Source organism: Leopardus geoffroyi, chromosome A2, assembly GCF_018350155.1.
Source record: "Leopardus geoffroyi isolate Oge1 chromosome A2, O.geoffroyi_Oge1_pat1.0, whole genome shotgun sequence".
Classification (NCBI taxonomy): Eukaryota; Metazoa; Chordata; class Mammalia; order Carnivora; family Felidae; genus Leopardus; species Leopardus geoffroyi.
In genome coordinates, this window is record NC_059331.1 from 2,084,587 (window position 1) to 2,108,675 (window position 24,089).

A 24,089-nucleotide genomic window follows, 5' to 3' on the forward strand; every position below is an offset into this window, starting at 1 on the left:
TTTCCTTATAAACCACACCTTTGCCATGTTGACAATCTCTCTTTTCTCACAAAAATACAAGACCAGGAGTGTTAACGCTTGTTTGTGTCATGCCTCTACATCCAGGGCCTAGGATGTCCTGGTTAGCTTTAAACCCAACTAACTGTATACATTTTGAGACTAAAATGCTGGGTATATGAGGGCTGCTCAGAAAACAGCATCAAGGTGCGACGGGGTGGCTCAGTCGGTTAAGCATCTGATTCTTGGTTTCGACTTGGGTCATGATCTCAAGATTTGTGGGTTTGAGCCCTGCATCAGGCTCCACACTGACAGCACAGGGCCTGCTTGGGAGTCTCCCTCCCTCTCTCTCTCTCTCCCCAACTTGCATGCACACACTTGCTCTCAAAACAAATAAAAACTTGGGGCGCCTGGGTGGCGCAGTCGGTTAAGCGTCCGACTTCAGCCGGGTCACGATCTCGCAGTCCGTGAGTTCGAGCCCCGCGTCGGGCTCCGGGCTGATGGCTCAGAGCCTGGAGCCTGTTTCCGATTCTGTGTCTCCCTCTCTCTCTGCCCCTCCCCTGTTCATGCTCTGTCTCTCTCTGTCCCAAAAATAAATAAATAAAAACTTTAAAAAAAAAAAATCATACCAGAAAGAAAAGTCCTTGAATTTGTACAAACCTAGTAACCCTGACAGAGTAAGTGTTGCCTAAGTTGGTAATTAGTTGATTTCACAGTCCATAATCGCAATGGGATGTTTTAATATATCCCCAGAGTGAAAAGTAAAAAAGAACATTTCTTAGTATCCATGTTGGGGGATCACATGGAAATGCTGACAGCCTGAGAATGAAAGTCAAGTGCTCGCTGTCTGTTTTGAGGGTACTCTTGATTAAAAGGGGCAGGAATCACTACAATAGTCTAGAAGTCAGTCCAGTCTGCTTTTTGTATGTCTCATGCATATTTGACAGTTAATGAATTTGAACCGAGAAGTCTGTGGGGAAGACATTTAGGGAAATATTCCCAGACTTACCCACATTTCTGTAATGAAATCCGGTATAGCCATCTCCAACTCCATCTATACATTTCATTATGTCACAGGTCTCCATTCTTAATTCAAAACTTACTGTCCAGGTCACGCGGAGAAGTAAGGAAAAGAGAAAATTGCAGGAGATAAAGATTGCTCTTCGTAGAGTTTTGCATACTTACCAAATTTTGCATCAAACAAGACTATTTTAGCAAGAAAATACAGAAGTGACATCCACTATGTGCCATACTAGAACAGGAAGAAAATTGCTAAAGTTCTGTTGTTCTAATGATACAGACAAACTACGGTTTTGTTCATCTCAGCCTGTCGGTAGCCATGCTATTGGCTAGGAATGCCTGGGGGCACTCCCCTGAGCCATACTGCTTGCGGTGAGCCCCCCCAGACATGTCCCATCCAGAGCTGTGCTGTGACTGGACTGTTCCTTGTGGTTCTTCATACGACTGTAAGATGCACCTCACCAATGGCCATCATGGAACTTACAAGAACTAGGTTTAATACAAGTCCTGGAGAGTACATAGCACACCTGGGCCACAGAGCAAGGTTGTGAGTACAGAGAGCATGCACACCGGGTGTTCTACATATGTCGGGGTCAAGGGTGGAGGGTGGTTCCCTACCTATTGGTTCTATTGGCAGTTGTATTATACAACCAGCAAGGTTTATTCTAGATGGAGCTTTGAAGTGGATGTACTGTCAGGCACTTACCTACAATACAGAAGAGTTAAGTCTTCTGTAATATTTAAAAAAAAAAAAAAAAGCACCTTTCTGTAACATTAAAAGCACACTTGAAATTACTATGGTTCAAATAAACTACAAAGAAAGAAAAACGGGAAAATCGGGGGAACACTATTCAAACATGCACTCTAGCTGAAAGACTTGGAGAGTTATTTCTTATGTGAACATTTTTTTTGTGAAAGAACTGGAAATTCACTATTTAGGGGTCCATTTTTTTAAGTTTATTTATTTTGAGAGAGAGAGAGCAGGGGAGGGGCAGAGACAGAGGGAAACAGAGAATCCCAAGCAGGCTCCATGCACAGAGCCCAACACAGGGCTTGAAGCTACGAACTGTGAGATCATGACCTGAGCTGAAGAGTTAGACACTCAATCGACTAAACCACCCAGGCACTCGTATGGGTCCATTTTTAATTTTTATTTTTTTTAATGTTTATTTATTATTTTTGAGAGAGAGAGAGAGAGAGAGAGAGAAACAGAGCATGAATAGGGGAGGGGCAGAGAGAGAGGGAAACACAGAATCGGAAGCAGGCTCCAGGCTCTGAGCCATCAGCCCAGAGCCCGAGGCAGGGCTCGAAGTCACAGACCGCGAGATCGTGACCTGAGTTGAAGTCGGACGCTTAATCAACTGAGCCACCCAGGCGCCCCAGGGGTCCATTTTTTTAATGAGGTAATGACAAACACAATACCATATTTATATTTTCTATATTTCTTTCCTGGCATGAATTTTCTGGAGTATTATATATAAATCAGTGCAAGGTTTTCCAACATTACTTACAATTACGGAACTCCCCTCTAAAAAGTATGACTTAACAAATTTTTCAAGTATTCCATGCCTTTCTGGAGCTACTACCCAGTGTGCATCCTCACATAGTTTCGAAAGGATGAGGGCCACTTGAAGGCTTTCCCACACTGTTTACAGGTGGGGTGTCTCTCCCGTGTGCATCCTCAAGTGCTTCTGTAAGGACGAGGACCAGCTGAAGGCTTTCCCACATTGTGTACATTCATAAGGCTTCTCTCTGGTGTAGGTCCGCACGTGGCCTTGGAAGGATCTGGAAGAAGTGAAGGCTCGCCCACAATTTTTACATTTATACAGTTTCTCTTCAGTGTGAATTCTCACATGTTCTCAAAAGGTTGAGGGCCAACCGAAGGCTTTCCTGCACTGTTTGCCCTCGTAAGGTTTCTCTCCAGTGTGGGTTCTCACATGCCCCTGGAAGGACTTGGGGGAACTGAACAATTTCTCACAGTGCCCACAGTTAAACAGCTTCTCCCCAGTTTGCACTCTCACGTGTATAAGGAAGTTTAGGGCCGAAAGCCTTCCCACACTCCTTACACTCATAGGGCTTCTCTCTAGTGTGAGTCTTTTAGTGTCTTTGAAAAGACTGGGGATAACTGAAGGGTTTTCCACATTGTTTACACTTACAGGGCTTCTTCCCAGTGTGTGTTATCAGGTGGCTTTGGAAGGTTGAAGGATAACTGAAGGCTTTCCCACGTTCCTTACACTTACGTGGCTTCTCCCCAGTATGAGTTCTCGTGTGTCTGGTAAGACTGGTGATCTCTGGGACGGCTGTACCGCAATGCTTGTATTTATAGGTTTTCTCCCCTGTGGGACTCTTTATATGTTGAGAGAGGGAGTAGGGATGCCAGAAACTTTCCCCACATGACTTACATTCACAGGGCTTCTCTCCAGTGTGTGTTATCATGTGTCTTGGAAAGACTGAAGGATAAAGGCTTTTCCACATTCCTTACATTTATATGGCTTTTCTCCTGTGTGCATTTGCACATGCCCAGTAAAACTGGAGAACTGACGGAAGGCTTGCCTGCACCACTTGCATTCATAGGTTTCCCCCTGAAGTGTGTATCTTCCTATGTTGAGTGAGGAAGAATGGTAAAAGTCTCTTCCACATAATTTGCATTCATACGGCTTCAGTGTGTGTTATCATGTGTCTTTGAAAGATTGAGGGATAAATGAAGGCGTTCCCACATTCCTTGCACTTATATGGCTTCTCCCCAGTGTGAGTTCTCATGTGTCTAGTGAGACTGGAGAATTCATGGAAGGTTTTCCCACATTGCTTGCATTCATTGTTTTCCTCTGTAGTGTGAATCCTGATACGTTGAGTGAGGGAGCAGAAATAAAGAAAGGTTTTACCACATAATTTACACCCATAGGGTTTCTCTCCAGTGTGAGTTCTCAGGCTTGTGGGACAAATGAAGGCCTGCTTGCATTCCTGACATGGATATGGTTTTTGCCCACAGTGAGATCTGACATGCCTCTTAAGGGAAGAAAGATGTATGAAGCCATTTCCACACTTGGTGCATTCATAGAGTTTTACTCCAGTAGAAATATTCTTGCGGGAATTAAGATGGGGACAGTGGCTGCACGTGTCTCTGTGTTGGTTTCCTTCACTGCTTTCACAGAATCTGTCACAGGATTTCTGTTAAGAGTCAGAAGTACATTATCAATGTTATGTTTATTAGTGATTTGTTATTAGCAACTAGTAAGTATTATAACTAGATGACTAACTTCATTTTAGTATACAAGAAGTTTTTCTATCGTCTGTGGATTGTCTTAGAGTTCATTAAATGCCCTGGAAGTGACCTCAGCATGTTCACTGTTCATTACTATTTGTTATGTATGGGGTCTTCCTAGAATCATTTCTAACTGAATTACGCTTCAAACATTCAATGTCTCAGTCAAGTTTTTGAAAACTTTCTTAAAATTCTAAATAAATAGATTTGGAGCTGGATTTTTTTTTTTTTTAAAGTTCATGACCTACTAAAATTCTGTCCTGGGATTGCGACTTTTTTATCTTGTAAACGCAACTCACCTCAGATGTCTTGCATGGTCTCCATGCTGATCTTCAATGCTATGGTCTTCCCAATTTTTTCTAAAACGTAGGCACAAGAATTATTTCTTGTGAATTTCGCCATTTTCTGTTCATGAGATATTTTTTTCTCAAGTGCATCCTGTGGAACCAACCCACTGGCTTTAAACAGTGTCTTGTAATCAGAAACAAAAAGGTGAATGAACATATTAGAGGAAGAAGGCACTTCTGAGCAAAGAAAGACTTTGATGACTTTAGTGCTTTCAAAACTTCATCAATGGTCGGCAAAAGGGGTCAACATAGTTACACTAGTAATGACTGTCACAAGGTTTCCGAGAAGAAACCTCTCTGTGAACCAAAACAACACATGAAGCCAATACCCAGACTATTGAAACCAAAAGAGCTTCAGGGCTTCTAAACCAAGACAAAAATAAAACCTCAGTTTTTTTTGTTTGTTTGTTTGTTTTGTTTTGTTTTGTTTTTGGAAAAGACTCAAGTTTTTATTCCAAACTCATTGCTCTTTTTTTTCTAAATATGTGTATTTATTTATTTTTCAATATACGAAGTTTATTGTCAAATTGGTTTCCATACAACACCCAGTGCTCATCCCAAAAGGTGCCCTCCTCAATACCCATTACCCACCCTCCCCTCCCTCCCACCCCCCATCAACCCTCAGTTTGTTCTCAGTTTTGAAGAGTCTCTTATGCTTTGCCTCTCTCCCACTCTAACCTCATTTTTTTTCCCCTTCCCCTCCCCCATGGGTTTCTGCTAAGTTTCTCAGGATCCACATAAGAGTGAAACCATATGGTATCTGTCTTTCTCTGTATGGCTTATTTCACTTAGCATAACACTCTACAGTTCCATCCATGTTGCTACAAAGGGCCCTATTTCATTCTTTCTCATTGCCACGTGGTACTCCATTGTGTATATAAACCACAATTTCTTTATCCATTCATCAGTTGATGGACATTTAGGTTCTTTCCATAATTTGGCTATTGTTGAGAGTGCTGCTATAAACATTGGGGTATAAGTGCCCCTATGCATCAGTACTCCTGTATCCCTTGGGTAAATTCCTAGCAGTGCTATTGCTGGGTCACAGGGTAGGTCTATTTTTAATTTTTTGAGGAACCTCCACACTGATAAAACCTCAGTTTAATGAATACATGGAGACATTATTAGATTCTAGGTCTGTGATGGCTGCAACCACATCTGTCTTATTTACCAGTGTATTCCTTTTCCACATTTCAAACCTAGGCAAAGCACAGATGAGAGATATTTGTTGGCCTGAAGCCATCCTTACCCACTGAGACCAGCATCACATCTCTGTAGAGGTTCTTCTGCACAGAATCCAGCAAAGACCACTCCTCCAAGGTGAAGTCCACAGCCACATCCTCAAAGACCACTGAGTCCTGACATATACAAGTGTGTGGAGGAAGAAGGGTAAGTCTGAAAGCACTGGGGAACTAAATCGATTCATAGAAGGTTCAAAACGGAACTTCTGGTCTCACAACACGTGACCTGACTGCTAATAGGCTTTCTTGAACCACTAAGGAATCAACCTTAACTCTACATTTATTATGACCACTCTTGTCTTACTCCTTTCTATCATTAGGCCCCAGACAGATATGCCATGCATATGAAATAAATACTTCTGTTGGAAAGTATGCAGTAAAAGGGTAACAGAGTTCAATTATCCAAACCTATTTCAATAATCCTTTAGGACTCATTAAACTGAGTCCTAAAGCACATTCTTTAGGACTAGCCCTTGACCAGCTCCTGGGAGGAAACAGGCAAGCCCTTGAAATACAATGGTAACTCTGTGCATATAGGTGGGGCCTTGGGCCGTGGCAGAGCTCATGCTAACAATATGATTTTTTATTTTTTTTAATTTACATCCAAGTTAGTTAGCATATAGTGCAACAGTGATTTCAGGAGTAGATTCCTTACTGCCCTTTACCCATTTAGCCCATCCCCCCACCCTCAACCCCTCCATCAATGCTCTGTTCTCCGTATTTAAGAGTCTCTTCTGTTTTGTCCCCCTCCCTGTTTTTATATTATTTTTGCTTCCCCTCCCTTATGTTCACCCGCTTTGTATCTTAAATTGCACATATGAGTGAAGTCCTATGATATTTGTCTTTCTCTGACTAATTACGGTTAGCATAATACCCACTAGTTCCATTCACATAGTTGCAAATGGCAAGATTTCTTTTTTTTTTTTTTTGACTGTCGAGTAATACTCCATTGTATATATATACCACATCTTCTTTATCCATTCATCTGTCGATGGACATTTGGGCTCTTTCCATACTTTGGCTGTTGTTGATAGCGCTGCTATAAACATTGGGGTGCATGTGCCCCTTCGAAACAGCACACCTGTATCCCTTGGATAAATACCTAGTAGTACAATTGCTAGCTCATAGGGTAGTTCTATTTTTAATTTTTTGAGGACCCCCCATACTGTTTTCCAGAGTGGCTGTTTCCCACCAGCAGTGCAAAAGAGATCCTCTTTCTCTGCATCCTTGCCAACATCTGTGTTGCCTGAGTTGTTAATGTTAGCCATTCTGACAGGTGTGAGTTAGGTTCTCATTGTGGTTTATATTTCCCTGTTGATGAGTGATGTTGAGCATTTTTTCATGTGTCGGTTGGCCATCTGGATGTCTTCTTTGGAAAAGTGTCTACTCATATCTTTTGCCCATTTCTTCCCTGGATTTTTTTTTGGGGGTGTTGAGTTTGATAAGTTCTTTATAGATTTTTGATACCCTTTATCTGATATGTCATTTGCAAATGTCTTCTCCCATTCTGTCAGTTGCCTTTTAGTTTTGCTGTTTCCTTCGCTGTGCAGAAGCTTTTTATTTTGATGAGGTCCCAGTAGTTCATTTTTGCTTTTGTTTCCTTTGCCTCCAGAGACATGTTGAATAAGAAGGTGCTGCAGCCAAGGTCAAAGAGGTTTTTCCCTGCTTTCTCCTCGAGGATTTTGATGGCTTCCTGTCTTCCATTTAGGTCTTTCATCCATTTTGAGTTTCTTTTTGTGTAGGGTGTAAGAAAGTGGTCCAGGTTCATTTTTCTGCCTGTCGCTGCCCAGTTTTCTCAGCACCACTTGCTGAAGAGACTTTCCATTGGATATTCTTTCCTGCTTTGTCTTCTCTATTCTTGATCTACGTGTCTGTTCTTATGCCCATACCATACTGTCTTGATGATTACAGCTTCGTAATACAGCTTGAAGTCCAGGATTGTGATGCCTCCTGCTTTTTTTTTTTTTTTTTTTTTTTTTTTTTTTCAAGATTGCTTTGGCTATTTGAGAACTTTTCTGGTTCCATACAAATTTTAGGATTGTTTGTTCTAGCTCTGTGAAGGATGCTGGTGTTATTTTGATAGGGATTGCATTGAATATTTTTCCATTTTTTTGGTGTCTTCAATTTCTTTCATAAGCTTTCTATACTTTTCAGTGTATAGATTTTTTACCTCTTTGGTTGGATTTATTCCTAGGTATTTTATGGGTTTTGGTGCAATTGTAAATGGGATCGATTCCTTGATTTCTTTTGGTGTATAGGAATGCAACAGATTTCTGTGCATTGATTTTATATCCTGCAACGTTGCTGAATTCATGGATCAGTTCTAGCAGTTTTTTGGTGGAATCTTTTGGGTCTTCCATATAGAGTATCATGTCATCTGGGAAGTGTGAACGTTTGACTTCCTCCTGGCCGATTTGGATGCCTTTTATTTCTTTGTGTTTTCTGATTGCAGAGGCTAAGACTTCCAATACTATGTTGAATAACAGTGGCAAGAGTGGACATTCCTGTCGTGTTCCTGACCTTAGGGGGAAAGCTCTCAGTTTTTCCCCATTGAGGATATTAGCATTGGGTTTTTCATATATGGCTTTTATGATATCGAGGTATGATCCTTCTAGCCCTACTTTTTGAGGGTTTTTATCAAGAAAACATGCTGCATTTTGTTAAATGCTTTCTCTGCATCTACTGAGAGGATCGTGTGGTTCTTGTCCTTTCTTTTATTGATGTGATTGATTAATCATTGATTGTTTTGTGGATATTGAACCAGCCCTGCATCCCAGGTCTAAATCCCAGCTGGTCATGTGTGGGAGATGTAGGAGAAAAACGTCAAAGGAAAAGACTTCAAAAGGGAAAGGCTGGAGCAGGTGCAAGGCCTTAGGACATGTTTTCACAGCTGAACGCGGCTGCTGCTCTTAAGGAATGCCTTGAGGCATTAGCGTTGTCCAGGGCCGGATCCTCCTTCACGCCCGACCCTTCCTGGCTTCGTAAAGAACAACTATCTAGAAATTCAACCTTGAAAAACAAAACCATTAAGTTGATTAATACACTTGCTGAGCTGACTTTATGCACGTAGCCTTTAGCAATTTCCCTAGTAAAAGGGGGCTTCATTCCGACTCGAGTATGAGGACCTTCACTTAACTGCATTTTGCTTGCAGACTCTTCTTCTGCGACTCCAGCCATACTCTCTGCAACATCTCGTGTAGTCGGCAGGATGCAGTGCGGCAAACAGTTTTCGAGACTACTTTCGGTTTACAGTCGCAAAGGACCAAAGTGGAGTGGTAGGACAGGTAAATCTCAGCTTTGGGATAGTGAAGTTACGGGAAACTCCCAATCTCATGATTAAGAGGCTTACTCTAAATTATTCTGTACTTTATTAGAGTTCAGGAGTGAAAGTAAAAAGGGGAACTTTTGATGAGCTCTGGTAGTTGGTTAGAAAACACTGCTATTGATTTACCCCTTCTGGAAAAAATCTTTTAAACCTTAAACAATGGAGATTGATTATGAAAATGCTTAGATGCACTCATCAAAATGGAGATACCATTTCCTTAAAAGTCTGGTCTTTATGCTCCTTAATTGAGATGGCTTTACAGCCTTTACATCTGACACAGAACAAAATATAAGTTCACCTAAATGAAAACTCATCCGGAAGAAGGAGACGAGTCAGATTTTACATCCAATAGTTTTGAGGATGAGTCTCCTTCTGAGGGAATCAAGGCTGTAGCACCTGAGGAAAATACTTTACCAGGATGGCCTCCACCACCACCCACAAATGATAATTTAGAGGCTACTGCCCCCCCCCCTTTACCTGAGGACACAAAAATCCCTACTCATATTAAACAAAAAACTGCCTGTCCAGTTACTTTAAATCCTTTTTCTAATAACCAGCCCTGCATATTAGTTCCTCCCAGGGAGCATGAGGGCCCTATCATTACACCTCTGATGCGAGGGTTGATAAAGGCTAAAGAGGAAGGAGATTTAGAATTGATACAACCGGTATCAGAAATATTTCCGGTTACTCTGAATGCTTTCCCACCAAATGCACAATATCTTAATGGAGGCTATAATGCCGAATATTCTCAGATCCCTGTAAAAATCCTGAAGGATCTTCAAATGGCTTGTGCCCAATACAGCATTAACTCTCCTTACGCAGGGCTTACTTTCAGCATTTGCTGAGACCGAACGCTTGATCCCTAAAGATTGGGAAATGTTGGCTAGAACTGTTTTATCCCGTGCTGAATATTTATAATTTATGACTTGGTGGGAAGATCAGGCTAAGATTCAAGGGGAAAGAAACCTTCATGATGATATTCCTATTGACAAAGAACAACTTTTTGGACAAGGAGAATATTCTCAACTAAGAGATCTATGTGGTATGAGTGATCAAGCGACACAACAAGTACAAAATTGTTGCAAGATGGCTTGGCCGCATATAGCTACTACAGGCGAGGTTACCCCCTCATTTACTGAACCTTATGTTGACTTTTTAGCAAGATTAACAGATGTTTTGGGAAACAATTCCTCAAGAGGGCCTAAGGGATTTGTTGCTTCCCATTGCGCCTACAATAATGCTAATTTGGAATGCCAACAAGTTCTTCGTCTGTCCGGTAAGAGCAGCTGCTGGGTCCACAGCTGACTATGTGAAAGCATGTGCTGATTTTGGCACCCCACTTTACAATATGAACCTACTTGAAAAGGGATGGGCCCTTTTAAATCTAATACCGAATGCTCTGGTTGTGGGAAAATCAGCCATAGGAAGAAAGACTGTCAAAAAAGGAAGGACAAATTTATGATAATAGTACCAGTACTAATAATCTACCCATATCGATACCTCCAACTGCTTTATGCCCTCATTGTGAAAAAGGACATCATTGGGCCAATCGGCGCCATTCCAAATATCACACAGATGGGGCATTCTCTTTAATCTTCTCATATTGATCAAAATCAGGGAAACTTCTCACGGGGCCTAGCTCAGGGCCTAACAAACAAAATGAGCCTTTATCCAGTCAGCAATGGGTCTCAACACCGCAACACCGACGGGTCACAGACCTCCGTCGTGCAACAACTGGGAGTGCTGCCTTCGATCTCCCTGCTGTTCACCCAGTTGTTTCATGGCCATCTTTAGGTGTTGTTAAAGTTAGAACAGGGGTTTATGGGCCTTTGGAAAAAGGCACAGTAGGCCTTATTTTTACACGGAGTAGTCTTACACTCAAAGGTATTCATGTGTATCTGGTGTTATTGACTGTGATTATGAAAATGAAACTCAAGTTATGATATCGACCGATAACCCTTATACTATTCAACCAGGGGATGAAATTGCTCAGTTACTTATTCTTCCTTATATAGGGGGCCAAAGCAATCCTGTTATTCAAAATGGAGGTTTTGGTAGTACTGGCAAACAACTATATTGGCAAGCTTTTTTGAAAGATCCTCACCCCGAAATACATCTTAAAATTAATAATACATCTTTTATAGGACTAGTGGACACTGGAGCTGACATAACCATCATATCTGAAAAGTTATGGCCTTCATCTTGGCCTGTCGACAACGTACCTGTAAGTTTTACAGGACTTGGCTCCTTAGGGCAAATAAAAAGAAGCCAACAAATTATGAGATGTGAAGGACCCAAGGATCAACTCTTAAACCCTATGTGGCTAACATTGCCATTAATCTGTGGGGCAGAGACTTACTTCAACAATGGGGTGCATATATTAATATCCCGTCTATATCTACTCAAAGTAAAATTATAATGTGCGTCATGGGATATGATCCATTGAAGAGATTAGGTAAAAATCAACGGGCATTAAAACACCCCTTGATATTTTCCCCAAACATAAAACCGTAGGGCTAGGATATCCAAATTTACCCTAACGGCCACTGCCAGAGAACAAAAATATGCGCTGCCTTTAAAATGGCTTATTGATGAGCCCATATGGATAGAGCAGTGGCCGCTTTCTCAAGAAAAAACTGGCAGCTTTAAAATCTTTAGTTTCCGAACAATTAGAAGCGGGACATATTGAACCCTCAACTAGTCCCTGGAATTCTCCAGGTTTTGTTATTTAAAAAAAAAAATCTGGGAAATGGAGAATGCTGAGTGATCTCTGAGCCATAAATAAAATCATACAGCAAACGGGGCTCTACAGCCTGGCCTTCTGACGCCTGTTGTTATCCCTTGAGATTGGAAAATTATAGTTATTGATCTTAAGGACTGTTTCTTCTCCATTCCCTTAAGCCCTAAAGAATCTGAGCGATTTGCATTCTCCATTCCTGTGGTTAATCATGAAGAGCCCATAAGCCGATTTCAATGGAAGGTTTTACCCCAAGGAATGTTAAATAGCCCCACTCTTTGTCAGCTCTTTGTTGCAGAACCTCTCCGATATTTACAACCTCAGTTTCCTCATGCTAAGACCATCCATTACATGGATGGCATCCTATTAGCTTTACCCGAATGACATGATTTATATGCACTCTTTTTAGCAGCTCAGACAACCCTCTCAGAATATGGCCTCATTATTGCAGAAGACAAAATTCAGCTTGAAAATCCCTTATTCCATTTAGGTCAAAAATTAGTACAAAATTCAATAATGCTTCAAAATGTTCAAATTTGTAGAGATACTTTGCATACTTTAAATGACTTCCCGAAGTTATCAGGAGACATTAATTGGCTACGGCCTACTCTGGGCATACCTACTTATCAACTGACTCATCTTTTTGATCTACTTAAAGGGGATTCCAGTTTAAATAGCCCTGGAAAATTCTGGAAGCATCCCAAGAATTACAGTGGATTGAGCAGAAAATTGCTTCCAGTCAGCTTCCTCTAATTAACCCCTCACTACCCGTCTCTTTGTTAATTTTACCATCACCCCATTCCCCTACAGGAGTGCTTTGGCAGGCTAATGGAATCATGGAATGGATATTTCTAGCCAACAAAGCCCTTAAAAAATTATCTACATATTTAGACAAAATAGGAATGTTAATTTTTAAGCGTTGAGAGAGACTTCGGGAAATAACAGCCCAAGACCCTGAGACAATCATAGTACCTCTACCTCATGCACACAAATATCCATGGCATATCGACAGTGCATTTCATGGCAACTTGGAGTTGCAGATTATATAGGTCCCATCGACAACCATTATCTAAATCCATATTAATTGGATTTATCAAAACCACCTCCTTCATCATGCCTCGAGTTGTACCATCAGTACCTGTAAATGGACCTAATTATTTCATGGATGCCAACAAGTCTGGCTATTCTGCATATTATGATCCTACTTCTAAATGTGTAAAATCCCTGTATGCCTCAGTACAAAAGGCTGAACACTTTGCCATATTCTATTGCTTAAAAACGTTCCCTCCTCCATCGATATCTTAATGGATTCAGCCTATTCTAAGCAAGTGATTGAAAATTTGGAAATCATTAGTATTTACTCAGATGGCTCAGAATTGTCTGACTTATTCCTTCAGGTCCAATACTATCTTCAGCACCAATGCCATCCTATATACATTACTCACATGTGATCTCCTTCTGGCCTCCCCAGCCCCTTGGCAGAAGGAAATGCTACAGGGGATTCCTTATTGACAGCCCCTGTTCTTACAGCACAAGATTTTCACAGTCTTACTCATTTTAATGCTAAAGGCCTAAGTAAACCCTTTTCTATTCCCCTTAAACAAGCTAGAGAAATCATCACACACTGCCCTACTTGTGGGCCTATTGTCATTCCTCCATACTCCCAGGGGGTTAATCCCGGAGATCAATAACCTAATGACTTATGGCAAATGGGTGTTACTCATGTTCTGCAATTTGGCCGCCTTGCATATGTACATGTATCAGTAGATACATATTCCGGTTTTATACGGGCTACACCTTTGACGGGAAAAAAACAGCCCACGTTATACAGCATCTTTCAGAAGCACTTGCCACGACGGGGCTCCCCTGGAATCTTAAAACTGACAATGGCCCGGCTTATACTTCTCACACTTTCCTTGTATTTTGCCAAAAATGGGGCATTCCTTACAATCCACAGGGTCAAGCCATTATTGAACACACTGATCATACATTAAAAACCATGTTACAAAAACAAAAACGGGGATATGGCCTTGAATCCAAAGAATCAGTTAATGAAAACATTACTTACACTTAATTTTTTGGATTTAAGAGGTGAACAAGAGTTCACCGCAGCCGGAAAACCTCACACAATCTTTAATACCAGACCCCTTTCATAACCGATATTTTGGAAAAATGATAATAACCAATGGTGCCTGGATATGTTAAATTGTGGGGTCAAGGATTTGCTCTTGTATCCACAGATAGAGATATCTGGCTTCCAGCCTGGCGATCAAAACCACGATATGAACAGTTGGACGAAGAGAAAAAGATTCGACAATTTTCGACCACTGGAGGAAGATATGGAAGAATTAAGCCTGGAACCCAAGATTATAAGGAAGGTAGAAATAAGAGCCAAAAATATAATGAAAGCCAAACCTCCAACATGGGGACAAGTGAAGATGACTCAAGAAGCCGAACAGATCCTCCAAAAAATGGGAACACTTAAGACTTCTACTGTGTTTATTGCCATGATGTCGGTTGTTACTTTAACTGGGAGTGCTAAAGAGAATCACACATATGGGCTTATATTCCAAATCCACCTCTTAATAGATTAACTGCATAGGATGATCCCTCTTTCCAGGCTTACGTAAATGATTCAGTCTGGTTGCCTGGACCTTATGATAATAGAGGTCCATTTAAACCAGAAGGAGAAGGAAAAGTAATCCCTGAATATTCTGTAGGTGCAGAGGGGCCACCTATATGCTTTGGAACAGGTGACCACTGTGTTTCATTCATAGGCATGGATAGCAGAAATACCCAATGGGACTAATGTCCCCATACTGTATTTACTACAAGGGGTCTCCATGAGAAGTCAAAAAACTACATACAATTACCCTTCTAAATTGCCTCGATGTCAAGAAAAACCATAAATCCTGAGGAACGGATTAATTGGGAGCTCTGTAGAGGAGAAGTTGGTAGAGTTCTTCTTAATACTTCCAAAGGAAGCATCATTGATTGGGCCCCTATAGGCTCTGCTCAGACCAAATACTCCAAAAAAGAGCTCTGATGGTTTCGATATCATGACGACATCCTTTCGGATATAACATCTGAACCCACTGTATGGCATGAAGGAGGGATGACTCCCCCCAGCCCACGTTTACCTGATGGGCCAGTTCATTCCGAGCTTTGGAAAATTGGTACTAGATCATTAGGCATGTCCTCTTGGAAAGGCTGCTTAATGTCTCAAATTCTCCCTCTTTTTTAGATTAAATGAGACTCATAAAATTCAAGCGTGTGTCAGACTTCCTTTTCTGTTTATGTTAGGTATGCCTCATTGGGACCCTGAAAACAATCTTCTTACTTGCCATGATTGCTCTTTTTATTTTTTTATTTTTATTTTTTTAAACGTTTATTTATTTTTGAGACAGAGACAGAGCATGAACAGGGGAGGGTCAGAGAGAGAGAGGGAGACACAGAATTGGAAACAGGCTCCGAGCTGTCAGCACAGAGCCCGATGCAGGGCTTGAACTCATGAATCGCGAGATCATGACCTGAGCCGAAGTCAGATGCTTAACCGACTGAGCCACCCAGGCGCCCCATGATTGCTCTTTTTATACTTGTCTTAATTCTATCCCTTTAAACAGGAGAGACAAAGCTTATATATCCTTAAGGCATGAAATCGGGTTTGGATGCCTGTAATTATGGATTGGTCTTGGCAACACTCCCCTGAAATGTTTCTCATAGATGAAATATTGAAACGTGTATTACATCGCACCCGACGATTTGTAGCTTTACTGGTAACCGCTGTACTTGGGATTATAGCTATTGCAGCTACAGCTGGTTTTGCACTGCACCAGACTGTACAAACTACCCACTTTGTACAACACTGGCATCAAAATTCAGAAAGACTATGGAACAGCCAACGGTTGATTGATAGACAACTAGAGAGCCAATTATCTGACTTGCAACAAGCCGTTCTTTTTCTAGGAGATCAACTGATTAGTTTACAACAACAGGTAAAGCTTCAATGTGATTGGAACGTAACCACCTTTTGTGTCACTCTCCATGTATATAATCAGTCCAAGATATCATGGGACCTTGTGCATCGACACCTTCTTAAGGTAATACCTCCACGGATATAGCCCAATTGCAAAAGGACATTTATGATACATTCAAAAATAAACTTGAGATGCTTTCTGGTGCTCCCTCTCTAGCTGAGCTAACTAATTGAATCTCAGAATTGAATCCAATGAATTATACAAAACCCTTAAGCTTTCCTGCGATTGGTATTCTTATATTAATCTTTGTCTTATTTGGATATACCTAGTCTGGAGAAGAGGCCAATGACGAAGCCAAGAATATGCCTCACAAGCCTCTGTCTTTGTAGTTCAGCTTTGCCAAATGAAAGAAAAAGGGGAAGATGTGGAAGATGTAGGAGAAAAACATCAAAGGAAAAGACTTCAAACGGGAAAGGCTGGAGCAGGTGCAAGGCCTTAGGACATGTTTTCACAGCTGAACGCGGCTGCTGCTCTTAAGGAATGCCTTGAGGCATTAGCGTTGTCCAGGGCCGGATCCTCCTTCACGCCCGACCCTTCCTGGCTTCATAAAGAACAATTATCTAGAAATTCAACCTTGAAAAATAAAACCATTAAGTTGATTAATACACTTGCTGAGCTGACTTTATGCACATAGCCTTTAGCAATTTCCCTAGTAAAAAGGGGCTTCATTCTGGAATCGGGGCCTCATTCCGACTCGAGTATGAGGACCTTCACTTAACTGCATTTTGCTTGCAGACTCTTCTTCTGCGACTCCGGCCATACTCCCTGCAACAGTCATGGTGAATAGTTTTCTTAATGTATTGTTGGATCCGGTTGGCTAATTTTGAGGATTTTTGCATCCATATTCATCAGGGAAATTGGTCTATGGTTCTCCTTTTTAGTGGGGTCTTTGTCTGCTTTTGGAATCAAGGTAATGCTGGCTTCATAGAAAGAGTTTGGAAGTTTTCCTTCCATTTCTACTTTTTGGATCAGCTTCAAGAGAATAGGTGTTAACTCTTCCTTAAATGTTTGGTGAAAGCCATCTGGCCCTGGACTCTTGTTTTTTGGCAGATTTTTGATTACTAATTCAATTTATTTACTGGTTATGGATCTATTCAAATTTTCTATTTCTTCCTGTTTCAGTTTTGGTAGTGTATATGTTTCTAGGAATTTGCCCATTTCTTCCAGATTACCCATTTCATTGGCACATAATTGCTCATAATATTCTCTTATTAGTGTTTTTATTTCTGTTGTGTTGGTTGTGATCTCTCCTCTTTCATTCTTGATTTTATTTGGGTCCTTTCCTTTTTCTTTTTGATCAAACTGGCTAGTGGTTTATCAATTTTGTTAATTCTTTCAAAGAACCAGCTTCTGGTTTCATTAATCCGTTTTTTTGTTTTTGTTTTTTTGGTTTTGATTGCACTGATTTCTGCTGTAATCGTTTCCAGCCTTCTGCTGGTTTGGGGTTTTATTTGCTGTTCTTTTTCCAGCTCTTTAAGGTGTAAGGTTAGGTTGTGCATCTGAGACCTTTCTTCCTTCTTTAGGAAGGCCTGGATTGCTATATACTTCCCTCTTATGATTGCCTTTGCTGTGTCCCAGAGGTTTTGGTTTATGTTGTTATCATTTTCATTGGCTTCCATGTACTTTTTAATTTCCTCTTTAACTTTTTGGTCAGCCCATACATTCTTTAGTAGGATGTTCTTTAGTCTCCAAGTATTTAACAGTGTGATTTCTGATGCATGCCTCCTTTTGTACACCTGGGGCCTTGGGGCACATTGTATCAGACTTCTAGAGGAACTGGATGCTAAGAAGCTAAGACCAGCAACATGGGCATGCCCATGACCAATCCTCAAATAAAATCCAAGGCCTCCAAGGTTCACCGACTACAAATATTTCACAAATGTTGTCACACATTAAGCTCTATCTGTACAATTTCATTGAGAGGGGATGAGTTGGACCTTGAGCCTGATATCTCCTGGATTCTGCCCCATGTTCCTTTTCCATTCACTAATTTCAATACAGACCCTTTCCCAGTAATAAACTGCAGCACTGTGCATAACAGCTTTTCTGAAATAAGTCCTTCTGTGGAATATTTCCCTGAGTCCTCATAGTGAGTCCTCATATCTGAGGTTGGTGTTGGAGACCTGACACAGAGAACCATCAACTCCCTGGGTTATAAAGTAATTCACTACAAGGGCTAATGGTGGTTTAAAACGGTCAGGATAATTAGTGAACTTGCAGACAGACTGATTGGTTATACAATCCAAAGAACAGAGAGAATAAAAATGTGGAAGTAATGTGGGGTACTGCCTAGTGTACCAACATACATGTGATGGCCATACAAGGACAGGAGAGAACAAATACTCAAGAAGTAATGGCTAAAATGGGGCACCTGGGTGGCTCAGTCGGTTGAGCATCTGACTTTGGCTCAGGTCATGATCTCGCCATTCATGAGTTTGAGCCCCACGTCGGGCTCTGTGCTGACAGCCTGGAGCCTGTTTTGGATTCTGTGTCTCTCTCTCTCTCTGCCCTCCCCTGCTCATACTCTCTCTCTCTCTCTCTCTCTCTCTCAAAAATAAATATTAAAGGGGCGCCTGGGTGGCGCAGTCGGTTAAGCGTCCGACTTCAGCCAGGTCACGATCTCGCGGTCCGGGAGTTCGAGCCCCGCGTCAGGCTCTGGGCTGATGGCTCAGAGCCTGGAGCCTGTTTCCGATTCTGTGTCTCCCTCTCTCTCTGCCCCTCCCCCGTTCATGCTCTGTCTCTCTCTGTCCCAAAAATAAATAAATGTTGAAAAAAAAATTTAAAAAAATAAATAAATATTAAAAAAAAATTTAAGGGGTGCCTGGGTGACACAGTCGGTTAAGCGTCAGACTTCAGCCAGGTCACGATCTCGAGGTCCGTGAGTTTGAGCCCTGGCGTCAGGCTCTGGGCTGATGGCTCAGAGCCTGGAGCCTGTTTCCGATTCTGTGTCTCCCTCTCTCTCTGCCCCTCCCCCGTTCATGCTCTGTCTCTCTCTGTCCCAAAAATAAATAAACGTTGAAAAAAAAATTAAAAAAAAAATTTAAGAAATAATGGCTAAAAATGATCCAAAGTTATTGAAAATCAAATACGCATCTAGACGCTCAATGGACTGATTCCAAAGAGTAAAACTGCAAATAGATCTATGAACAGATATATCGTAGTAAAAATTGTGGAAGTTAGGCCTGAGGAGGAATCACGAAAGCAGCAAGAGAAAAACCTGTCACCTAAAAGGGAACCACAATAAGACAAGTGCTGATCCTCAGCAGAGACAGCAGAGGTCAAAGGGAATGGAATAACATTTGTGGAGTGCTGAGAGAATGAGCAGCTGCCAATAAAGAATCTGCATCCAGAAAGCTAACTTCGAACAGTGAAGGCAAAATGAACACATTTCCAAATAACAAAAATCTAAGAATTTTTTTTCCTAAGAGAAGCACCTTGTAAGAAAATACTAAGAAAATTCCTTAAACTGGTAGCAATCGAAGGATGGCGCTAATATAGCAACATAGGAGGAGGACTCCAGGCTTGCCTCATCCCTCTAATGCAGGTAGGTAGCATCAAATCACTCTGAATACCTAAGAAATCAATCTGGGCACTGACAGAACAAACTGCACATAACTAGAGGGAGAGGCGAGGCCACACTGAGGAAGTTAGGAAGGGTGGAGATGTGGTTTGGGGGAGAAACAGATGGTGGGTGCCATGGAGGAAAGGGAGCCTCGGTTGCAGAGAAAGGTGAGAGAAGATTGATCACACAGGGATATGGACAAGGAGAACACTTCTCCAAAACCATTGTCTGGGAAAATGAGAGGAGCGGACCAGCAGGGCTCAAAGACTGGAGTTTCAGAGGTTGGCATGCTTGTCTGGGATAGAGACCTGAGGCCACTGCCCTACTCCGAGAGAGAAGGCAGGCAAACAATCCTGGGGCTGACTGTATGATCTCAGGATCACCAAAGGGGCAGAGGGAGAGACTTTCCTCTTTATGGAGTGCATCTGTGAGAGGTGACATTCGCAGAGTCACCTCTCAAGGGACAGAAGAGCCCACAGGTGCCATTTCCCTCACCCCTCAGCATAGGCACAGAGACACCTGTTGAGGGGTGGTTAAATGGACACTGGCTGTTTAGCCTGCTTGCTCCAAATGCCATGCCCCTGTGATCTGGTATGGCTGCCTTTCTGAGTCAAACCTGCATCAATCCCAGCATGGTAAGACCCTTCCCATAGGACCAGTGCAGGTCCCTGCCACACCAGGTCCCTGAAATTTGTAATTTTAAAAGTCAGCAAGCTTGTGGGCACGTGGGTGGCTTAGTCGGTTAAACATCCAACTCTTGGTTTTGGCTCAGGTCATGATCTCCTGGTTTGTGAGTTCAAGCCCCACACTGGGCTCTGTGCTGACAGTGCAGAGTCTACTTGAGGTTCTCTGTCTCCTCCTCTCTCTCTGCCCCTCCCCCACTCTCTCTCAAAAATAAACATTTAAAAATATTTTTAAAGAAAATAAACATCAGCCAGCTTTGGACAGAGCCCAAAGTACACTGCACTACTCCAGGGAGACAAGCAACCCAGACACAGACAGTGTAAGAATAGCGATCTGAAAAAAACCTAGGGCGCCTTTGTTCACTCTTCTGGGAGGGCATCCCTGAGAGCAGCAAATTCAGGGGCAAAAGAACTGGTTGGTGCCATTTCCCTACCCCACCCCTCAGCATAAACCAACTTCAGTAAACAGCACAGCATCAACACTGGCTACCTAACATGCTTACACCAAGTCCCACCTCCTTGTGCTCTGCAGGTACTACTGGCCCGGGAGGAGGACACAGGCTTTCCTAACACAGAGAAGAAGACAGAGACCTAGACAAAATTCTAAGATAGAGGAATTCATCCTAAAAGAAAGAATAAAAAGAGGTCATGGCCAGGGATCTAATTGAAGCAGACATAAATAATATGCCTGATGCTGAATTTAAAGCAACAAAGAACTTGAGATCCTAGTCAGGATTTCAGCTGTAACTGAGATTTGAAACCATGTAGGTGTAATGAACACAAGGATGGAAGAAGCACAAGAATGAATAAGTGATATAGAAGATAAAATTATGGAGAAAAAATGAAGCTGAACAAAATAAAGAAAGAAGAATGATAGATCTTGAGAGTAGACTCCGGGAACTCAGTAACTCGATCCAATGTAATAATATTCATATCATAAGAGTCCCAGGAGAAGAAGAAGAAAAGGGGCAGAAAGTTTATTTGAGGCAATAATAGCTGAAAACTTCCCTAAGCTGGGGAGGAAAACGGACATCCAAATCCAGAAGGCACAAAGAACTCACATCAAAATCAAGACATGGTGTAGTTAAATTTGCAAAATATAGAGATAAGGAAAAATTCTAAATTCAGCAAGACAAAGGAAGTCACTAACTTACAAGGGAAGACAAATAAGGTTAGCAGCAGGTCTCTCCACAAAACTTGGCAGACCAGAAGAGAGTAGCATGATATATTCAATGTGCTGATTGGGAAAAATCTGCAGCCAAGAATATTCTGTCTAGCAAGGCTATTATTCAGAATAGAAGGAGAAATAAAGAATTTCCCAGACAAAAACTAAAGGATTACTGACCACTAAACCAGCCCTGCAAAAAATATTAAAAGTGAATTCTTTGGGAAAGAAAGACCAAAAGTGACAAAGACTAGAAAGAAACAGAAATATCCCCAGAAACAATGACAAATTTCTCTGAATGTAAATAGACTAAATTCTCTAACCAAAAGACACAGGATATCGGAATGGGTAAGAAAACAAGACCCATCTAGGGGGACCTGGGTGGCTCAGTCAGTTAAGCGTCTGACTTCAGGTCATGATCTCATGATCAATGAGTCTGAGCCCTGCATCCGGCTCTATGCCAACAGCTCAGAGCCTGGAGCCTGCTTCAAATTCTGTGCTTCCTTCTCTCTCTGCCCCTCCTCCACTTGCACTCTCTCTGTGTCAAAACAAACAAACAAACAAAACAAGCATCTATATGCTGCCTACAAGATACTCATTTGAGATCTAAAGACACCTGCAGATTGAAAGTAAGGGAATGGAGAACCATCTATCATGCAGACATCAAAAGAAAGCCAGAGTAGCCACACTTACATCAAACTAGATTTTATTTTTTTATGTTTGTTTATTTATTTTTGAGACAGAACACAAGCTAGAGAGGGGCAGAGATAGAAACACACACACAGAATCTGAAGCAGGCTCCAGGCTCCGAGCTGTCAGCACAGAGCCCAATGCAAGGCTCAAATCCACGAACCATGAGATCATGACCTGAGCCAAAGTCAGACACCTTACTAACTGAGCCACCCAGGTGCCCCAGACAAATTAGATTTTAAACCAAAGACTGTAACAAGAGATGAAGAAAGGCATTACATCATAATTAAGGGATCTATCCTTCAAAAGATTTAACAATTGTAAATATTTATCCCCCAACTTGTGAACACCCAAATATATAAATCAATAATAACAACCATAAAGGAACTCGTTGATAGTAATACAATAATAGTGGAGATTTTAACGCCCCACTTACATCAGTGGACAGACCACCTAATCAGAAAATCAACAAGGAAACAAAGGCTTTGAAAGGCACAATGGATGGGAAAGACTTAACAGATATATTCAGAATATTTTATCCTAAAGCAGTGCACATGGGACATTCCCCAGAATAGATAATATACTAGGTCACAAACCAGGCCTCAGCAAGTACAGAAGATTGAGAGTATATCTGCATAATTTCAGACCACAACACTTGAAACCTGAAATCAACCATAAGAAAAAATTTAGACCACAAATTCATGGAGGGTATAGAACATCCTACTAAAGAATGAAAGGATTAACCAGGAAATTAAAGAAGAAAATTTAAAAAGTACATGGAAACAAATGGGAATGAAAACACTATGGTCAAAAACTTTTGGGATGCAGCAAAAGTGGTCCTAAGAGGAAAGTATATTGCAATACAGGCCTACCTCAAGAAGCAATAAAAATCTCAAATACATAACCTAACCTTACACCTAAAGGAGCTAGAAAAAGAACAACAAACAAAGCCAAAAGCCAGCAGAAGGGAAATAATAATTACAGCAGAAATAAGTGATACAGAAACTTCAAACAAAAAACTGTGGAGCGGATCAATGAAACAAGGAACACTAGTGCTTTGAAAACACTAATAAAATTGATAAACCCGTAGCCAGACTTATCAAAAAGAGAAAGGATCCAAATGAATAGAATCACGAATGAGAGAGGAGAAATAACAACAAACACCACGGAAATAAAAACAATTATAAGGTAATATCATGACAAATTATATGCCACAAAGTCAGACAATCTGGAAGCAATGGATAAAAACATGTAAAAGCATGTAAGAAGCATGTAAACTACCAAAACCAAAATGGGGAAATAGAAAACTTAGACTGATAACCAGCAAAGAAACTGAATTAGTAATCAAAAATCTCCCAACAAACAAAAGTCCAAGACCAAATGGCTTCACAGGGGATTTCTACCAAACATTGAAAGAGTGAACTCCTGTTCTTGTCAAACTGTTCCAAAAAAATAGAAATGGAAGGAAAACTTCCAAACTAATTCTATGAGGCCAGCATTAGCCTGATTCCAAAACTAAAGATTCCACTAAAAAGGAGAACTACAGGACAGTATCCTGTTTTGCACATAGATGCAAAAATTCTCAACAAAATACTGCCAAATTGAATCCAACAGTACATTAAAAGAATCATTCACGATCAAGTGGGAATTATTCCTAGGCTGCAAGGGTGGTTAAATATTCACAAATCAACCAACATGATACACCACATTAATAAAAGAATGAATAAGAATGATATGATCCTCTCAATAGATGCAGAAAAAGCATCTGACAAAGTAGAACATACATTCATGATAAAAACCCTCAACAAAGTAGGGATAGAGGGAACATAACTCAACATCATAAAGGTCACATGTGAGAAACCCACTGCTAACATCATCCTCAATGGGGAAAAACTGAGAGCTTTTCTTCTATGGTCAGGAAGAAGATAGGGATGTCCACTCTCACCACTGTTAGTTAATATAGTACTAGAAGTCCTAGCCACAGCAAACAGACAACAAAACAAAAGGTATCCAAATTGGCAAG

At 41.2% G+C, this 24,089-nt stretch overlaps 1 protein-coding gene across 1 annotated transcript in view; it reads right to left on the reverse strand.

Moving 5' to 3' along the window:
• Nucleotides 1-3,195: 3,195 nt before the first annotated feature.
• LOC123604883 (zinc finger protein 709-like) overlaps nucleotides 3,196-24,089 on the reverse strand; it is a 42,523-nt gene continuing 21,629 nt past the window's right edge. The window contains exons 4-5 of the mRNA XM_045491038.1: nucleotides 5,880-5,984; nucleotides 3,196-4,185 (exon numbers count right to left, since the gene is read on the reverse strand). Of these exons, the coding sequence (XP_045346994.1) occupies nucleotides 3,667-4,185; nucleotides 5,880-5,984 (624 nt within the window). The 3' untranslated portion in view covers nucleotides 3,196-3,666. The remainder of the gene's footprint in view (nucleotides 4,186-5,879; nucleotides 5,985-24,089) is intronic.